Below are 6,993 nucleotides of genomic sequence, written 5' to 3'. Positions count from 1 at the left end.
GTCTCCAGGAGTGTGAGTTTGTGTTCCAGGAGGTGCGTGCGTGCCCCGACCCCACTAGCAGCCCAGCTGCAGCGCTACCACCCCTCACTGCCCACAGCCTCCATCCAGCACAGGCCCCTCTGAGCTGCACCCCAGGCACAGCCCTCACACAGGCACACACGGTGACACATGCTGTCATGCTTTCTCCTTCTGGAACAGCTAGCTCCTCAGTCCCTGAACACCACCAGCTGCCTCTAGGAGCTTGTGTTCATGTTGAAAACGGGATAGAGTGGGGGTAGGACACCAACCATTTCACCAGTGAAGTCGGCTCCCCGCCATGCTCCTCGCCCCCTCCCTCTCGGCGCCTTCCTTGCCCCTCCTCCCGCAAGTCACCACCGTCCAGTTCCCCGCCCTACACTCGTCCCCCTTCCCCCCGAGCAGCTCGCCTTCGGTCCTCAACCCGGGGCTCAAGGGCTGGAGGACTCAGGGAGACAGGGCTTGGGGGAGTCCCCAGGGGCAGAGACGGAGTGCGCGGCGGGCAAAGCGGAGAGGCTGGGACCAGGGGGAGGGCGGGAGGCCAGGAGTGGGGGGAGGGGAGGGAGGAGGAGAGCGGGCGAGCGGAGCAGGCGGCCCCGGGAGCCCGGCGCGCGGCGTCGGGAGCACGGCCTCCAAGGCAGTGCTGGGCGCAGCCCGAGGTAAGCCGACCCCTGCCCTGTCCCCAACGGTCTCTTCCCCTCTCCCCTCCACCCCCAGCTGCCGCCTCTCCCCTCCGACCGGCCCCTCCTCCCCAGCCACCTGCTGTTTCTGCCCTGGAGAACCCGGTAGCAGCAGGACCAAGGAGCCACCTGCTCTTACGCCTTCACCCCGAAGAGCGAGAGACCCCTCTTCACTCTGGAGTCCCCCAGATCCTTTCTCCCACCTTCCTGTAATTTTTCCCTGCCCTTCACCTCCTTCTCTCTGTCCTTCAGATCCTTCCTGTCTTCTTCCCTCTATGATTCCCCTGTCATTCTTCCTGAGCCCACCGGGTGGGCCTAGGTGGGGGTGAGTGGAAAAGGGGCCCTGGTTGTCCGGGAGGAAAGTGGGGGAGGCGCTCCTGACCAATTCTTTCCACCTCCCTCTGGCTGGCCATTGCCATGGCAACTAGGGTGTCCTGGGCTCCAGAGAGGAGACAAAGGTTGTGGGTGGACTAGGACCTCTCCAGGAAAGCAAGGGTCTGAGGTTCTTTCACAAGACATAAACCCTCCCATTGCTGTGTCTCATTTCTCTCCAATTTACCCCAAAGCCATTATGCCCATCCTTCCTGCCTCCGCTCTGTTTATTTAAGGTTGCACCTGATTTCCTCTTAGCCCCCTCTCCAGGGCTTACTGAAGCTCAGCATCACAAAATTCAGGACTATCCTCCCTCCCATCAAAGGGGAACTGAGGCTGGGGCAGGGGAGGAAAGACTCAAGGTCTACCGTGGGAGGCAGCCCCTTAGCAAACATTGAGCTTTTCTTCTGTGCCTCCCTATTCCCTGCTGTCTCCCTCTCTCCCTCCCTCCCTCCCTCCAAATCTTCTTCTCCAGGGGTCGCTGGGCTTTTCCTTCTATTTTCAGATACTATCACTTTGCCCCCTCTTTCTTTCTCTTCTGCTCAAACTCTCCTCCTTCCTCCTAGTTCCCCCTCTTTCCATTTCTGGATGCTTCTGATGTCAGCGGTTTCCCCGCCTTCAGGTTCCCTAGTAGTCTCCCCTCGGTTCCAGACTCCTTTATCCCATTTCCCTGATTCCTGGTGAGCTGAAGGGAAATCAGGGGGCAAGGGGAAATGGACTGAGCACCAAGATCACCATGATCCCGGGAGCCTGAAAGGTTGGGGAGGGGGTTGTAATACCATATCCCAGTTTACTGTGAACCTTCAAGAAGAAACAGCTCATACGTCTGCCATCAGCAGCTCCCAAGAGGGATTCTGGGGAGTGAAGAGGGGGTTGAGCAGCACTGAGCAGGGGGTATGAGAAGAAGGGATTTGAGAGTGCCAGAGGTAGGAAAAGGGCTGAAAAGGGATGGGAGACAGGTGGGCAGAAAACCTTCTTTCCTGGAGGTCTGGAAAACAAGACTTTTATCTGTGTGGGGTGTTCCAGCAGCCATCTGATTTAAGGCAGGAGAATGTTCTGAATAAATGACCTCATGACCCCTAATAATCAGTCATTTCTATAGTTTCAAGAGAAGGGGAGCACGAGACACCAGTTGGAGACCAACCTAAGCCTTACTTGTGCCCTCCCCTTTCCACATCTCATCTCTCCTTTGCATCTGTCCAGGTGGCTGAACCTCACCTCTACACCCCTTGGGGCATCTGGAAGATCCCCAACTGGTCAAGAACCAGAGGAAGAAGAACCAGAGGAAGAAGAGAACTGCAAGTCCCAGCATGGGGCCCCGAGCTCTCCAGCCACCCTCATAGTTGAGAAAGTAGCCAGCGCGCCTCCTCAACTACAGGGATACTTCAGGAAGGGTCTCAGCCAATATGGAGGCTGAGGACCACCTCTGCTGACCCCCAATCTCTTCCCCTGCCCTCCACACCTGACCTTAGTTGGGTCAGTCATGCAATGCTGAGCACTAGGGTGGGCTTAGGGGCTACTTGCCTCACTACAGGGCAAGGACTGTGGGCATCATGGGGGTGTGTGTGAGTGGGGCTCCTGGGTGAGACCTAGCCCCCACCCCCAGGAGTTTAAAGGGGGTGGGGGGGCCCAGGATAGAATGGCTCGGGGCGGGGCAGGGGCAGAGGAGGCCTCCCTGCGCTCAAACGCGCTGTCCTGGCTGGCCTGTGGGCTCCTGGCTCTGCTGGCCAATGCCTGGATCATCCTCAGCATCTCTGCCAAGCAGCAGAAACACAAGCCACTAGAGTTGCTGCTCTGCTTCCTGGCCGGCACACACATACTCATGGCAGCTGTGCCCCTTACCACCTTCGCTGTGGTGCAGCTCCGACGCCAGGCTTCCTCCGACTATGACTGGAATGAAAGCATCTGCAAGGTCTTTGTGTCCACTTACTACACACTGGCCCTGGCCACCTGCTTCACAGTCGCCTCACTCTCCTACCATCGCATGTGGATGGTGCGTTGGCCTGTCAACTATCGCCTCAGCAATGCCAAGAAGCAGGCACTGCATGCTGTCATGGGCATCTGGATGGTCAGCTTCATCCTCTCCACTTTGCCCTCCATTGGCTGGCACAACAACGGTGAGCGCTACTATGCCCGAGGCTGCCAGTTCATAGTTTCCAAGATTGGCCTCGGCTTTGGCGTCTGTTTCAGCCTCTTGCTACTTGGGGGCATTGTCATGGGGCTGGTCTGTGTGGCTATTACCTTCTACCAGACGCTGTGGGCCAGGCCCCGGAGGGCTAGGCAGGCCTGGAGAGCAGGGGCTGGGGGTGGGGCTAAGGGGAGTGGGCCAGGGGGCTTGGGTACAAGGCCAGCCTTTGAGGTGCCAGCCATTGTGGTGGAAGATGCCCGAGGGAAGCGGCGGTCCTCGCTGGATGGCTCCGAGTCGGCCAAGACATCCCTGCAGGTCACCAACTTGGTCAGCGCCATCGTCTTTCTCTATGACTCACTCACAGGGGTGCCCATCTTGGTGAGATTGGGGTCCCCCTCTTTTTTCCCCCAAATTAGTCCCCAGCACGATCACCTGACCTCCAACTCCATCATCCATCTTCAGTCCTCTACCCATCCCCACTCCATTTGTGAGCCCCCATCTCTATCATTCACCCTCTGGTTCCTATTACCCCCAGCTCCATCATTTGTCTTCCAGTTCCCACTACTCAACTCCATCAGCCATCCTTCAGCCAACTACCTAACCTCCAGCTCCATCATCCATCCTGAGGCTCTGTTACTTAGCTCCCCCCACCCCTGACCTATTTATTATCCAGCTGCTAAACTCCACTTTCTATCCCAAATTCCCTCTGAGCACTCCTGGGTGGAAAGCCAGCACCCCAACTTTTTGCATCCTTATGTGGTGCTTGAGAATTGTTTTCTGTCTTCAGGTTTACTATATCACCCCTGCTCCTCACCCAGAGCTTTGCTCTAGTACCCTCCCCTGACCTTCCTTTGAGTATATCCCTTCCCTTCTATTCATCCTGTCTCCACCTCCAACTTTGCTTCTGTCATGATCAGATGTGATCCGGGCCATTCATTCCTTCCTGCCTTCTTGCCCACCAGCTGGATACCAGATCTGGGGTCAAGTGGGCCCGTGGGCTCTGGGCCCTGACCCGGCGCCATTCCCCATCCTCCCACCAGGTGGTGAGCTTCTTTTCCCTTAAGTCGGACTCGGCTCCCCCATGGATGGTGCTGGCTGTGCTGTGGTGCTCCATGGCACAGACGCTGCTGCTACCCTCCTTCATCTGGTCCTGCGAGCGCTACCGCGCCGACGTGCGCACGGTGTGGGAGCAGTGCGTGGCTATCATGTCCGAGGAAGACGGCGACGACGGTCAGAAGAGGGACCGGGCATCGACTCCCTTTTTTTACCCCTTTCTACCAGCCCTTCTCTCTGCTGAGAGGGCAACCCTGGAGTGCCCCCTACTGGACAGAACCTGCGCCGTCCCCGGGCTGACTCCAGGCTCCCCTTTCCCTAATCACATGCCACGACGAAAACTCACGGCTTCCTTCTGCACTGAGGCCTCCCTCCAAGGGGCATCGGTTCCCCTCTGGAAGTCTACACTACTCAGCTCTGCCTCCGCCAAGCAGAGTGCCTGAGAAACAGTCTAGAGTCCTAACAACCATAAAGGAAGGACGTAGAACTAAGGGAAAGTTAAGCTTCCTGAAAGGGACCCAGCTATAGGGATAGCCTTTTGGGGAAGGGCGGAAGGGGATGTCATGCCTATAGTATTCGTATATGCCTGATGCACTAGGGATTCAGCATTGAACGCCACAAACCACTCTTACTTTCCTATTGGAGCTTACAGAGTAGTGGGAACAGAAAGCTTTCTCCGGGAAACCTATAAAGAGGGTGGAAGCTTTTAAATGGGGTGGGGAGTGGTGAGCATTCCCTGCCTGTAACCACTCTACCCCTTTTCTCTCCTAGATGGGGGCTGTGATGACTATGCAGATGGCCGAGTGTGCAAAGTTCGCTTTGATGCTAATGGGGCCACAGGACCAGGGGACCCCGCCCAGGTGAAGCTGCTGCCTGGGAGGCATATGCTCTTTCCCCCTCTTGAGAGGGTCCACTACCTACAGGTATGAGACTAGGGAATATGCCTCCTATTTTGCGTCTCCCCTCATTACTTTTTTCCAGTCTCTTTTATCCATCCCCCCCTCCCCCAGCCCTGGCTATTTAAGGCACATAAGAGGTAGGAAAAAGAAAGGCACAGCAAGAGAAACTCTCCTTCAGACCTCTCAGAACCAGGTTTGCCCATCAGAGGATGTTTTGCAGTTTAAGGGGGTGGAGCCATCTTGCAGAGCCCCACTTTGGCCCCTGCCTCTCCCTCCTTTGTGCCTGCAGTAACTCTGGTCTACTTGCTCCTCTCCCCAGGTCCCTTTGTCCCGCCGTCTATCCCACGATGAGACCAACATCTTCTCTACTCCTCGGGCCCCAGGCTCCTTCCTGCACAAGTGGTCATCCTCTGATGACATACGGGTCCTCCCAGCCCAGAGCCGAGCCCTGGGGGGCCCTCCTGAATACCTGGGACAAAGACAAAGGCTGGAGGATGAGGAGGATGAGGAGGAGGCGGAAGGTGGAGGGCTCGCCAGCCTTCGACAATTCCTGGAGGGTGGGGCTCTGGGGGCTGGGGGGTCAAGGGGTCCTGGCTTTTTCCGGGAGGAGATCACCACCTTCATTGATGAGACACCTCTGCCTTCTCCAACGGCCTCTCCTCGCCGGCCCAGGCCACTGGGCCTCTCACCCCGCCGACTCTCCCTTGGGTCCCCTGATAGCAGAGCCATTGGACTTCCTTTGGGGCTAAGTGCAGGGAGACGCTGCTCCCTGACAGGAGGTGAGGAGAGTTCAAGAGCTTGGAAAGGATCATGGGGCCCAGGTAACCCCATTTTCCACCAACTGACCCTGTGAGCCCAAGTGGGCCTGCTGTATGCAGAGGAGGGGGCCTGGGTGTGTAACACCTCCTTCTGGCTCTGAGCCTAGGGTAGCTGCTACCAGACTCCAGGGAGATGGGCACTGGATCTGGGGCCCGGGAGCCCCCACTGTCTCCTCCAAGTGACCAGATGTCCTATTCACTTTCCAACACCCCTAGTAAAATGTATTAAAGTCTGAAGTGTTACCATGGAAACCTTTGTGTGCAGTGTACTTTGGAGGCAAAGGGTATATGGTCAGAGGCTTGGGGGGGGAGTGGCTAATAGAGGACAAAATAAAGCAAGGGCAGTGGACAGAGGCACAGAAATACCTACAGAGAAAGACAAACAAACTTACACATGCAGATACACACAGAGAAGGGCGTATAAGAGCACCTCATGCTGGGGGGCATGGGGAATCACTGGTTTGGGGTGTGAAGGATCTTTTTTTTTTTTTTTTTTTTTATTTATTTTTTACAGAGACAGAGAGTGAGTCAGAGAGAGGGATAGACAGGGACGGAGAGAGATGAGAAGCATCAATCATTAGTTTTTCATTGCACGTTGCAACACCTTAGTTGTTTATTGATTGCTTTCTCATATGTGCCTTGACTGCGGGCCTTCAGCAGACTGAGTAACCCCTTGCTGGAGCCAGCGACCTTGGGTTCAAGCTGGTGGGCTTTTGCTCAAACCAGATGAGCCCGTGTTCAAGCTTGCAACCTCGGGGTCTCGAACCTGGGTCCTCAGCATCCCAGTCCGACGCTCTATCCACTGCGCCACCGCCTGGTCAGGCAGGGGTGTGAAGGATCTTTGTTCAGATATGTAGAGGTTGTTTGAGTGTGACCCTATCCCCCATGCCTCTTTCCCCCAAATCCATGTAAGGGCCCAATTACTGGTCAGGAAAGGGATTGGGCCTGATTTAATAATCACAAGCCTGGAGTTTACACTCCTCCATGCTGCATTCTGAGGCTCTTTTCCTGGTCCCAAGAGTGGAGCC

The 6,993-nt window shown here is 56.3% G+C and overlaps 1 protein-coding gene across 1 annotated transcript; it reads left to right on the top strand.

Annotated features, from left to right (window-relative positions):
• Window positions 1-571: 571 nt before the first annotated feature.
• Window positions 572-6,208, top strand: GPR162 (G protein-coupled receptor 162). The gene is made up of 5 exons (XM_066260499.1): window positions 572-674; window positions 2,271-3,573; window positions 4,236-4,425; window positions 5,020-5,171; window positions 5,467-6,208. Exons 2-5 carry the CDS (start codon window positions 2,707-2,709, stop codon window positions 5,998-6,000), a joined length of 1,743 nt encoding a protein of 580 aa, XP_066116596.1. The 5' UTR covers window positions 572-674; window positions 2,271-2,706; the 3' UTR covers window positions 6,001-6,208.
• The last annotated feature ends 785 nt before the right edge of the window (window positions 6,209-6,993 follow it).

This window comes from Saccopteryx bilineata, chromosome 1 (assembly GCF_036850765.1).
Source record: "Saccopteryx bilineata isolate mSacBil1 chromosome 1, mSacBil1_pri_phased_curated, whole genome shotgun sequence".
Lineage (NCBI taxonomy): Eukaryota > Metazoa > Chordata > Mammalia > Chiroptera > Emballonuridae > Saccopteryx > Saccopteryx bilineata.
Note: the sequence above shows the minus strand (reverse complement) of the source record. Positions and strands in the feature narration are given on the sequence as shown.

Bases quoted from the DNA above. Each gene is read 5' to 3' on its own strand.
- GPR162 (XM_066260499.1), top strand. From the start codon at position 2,707: ATGGCTCGGGGCGGGGCAGGGGCAGAGGAGGCCTCCCTGCGCTCAAAC. The intron at 4,426-5,019 runs GTCAGAAGAGGG...TTTCTCTCCTAG, and splicing joins CGAGGAAGACGGCGACGACG to ATGGGGGCTGTGATGACTAT. The intron at 5,172-5,466 runs GTATGAGACTAG...TCCTCTCCCCAG, and splicing joins AGAGGGTCCACTACCTACAG to GTCCCTTTGTCCCGCCGTCT.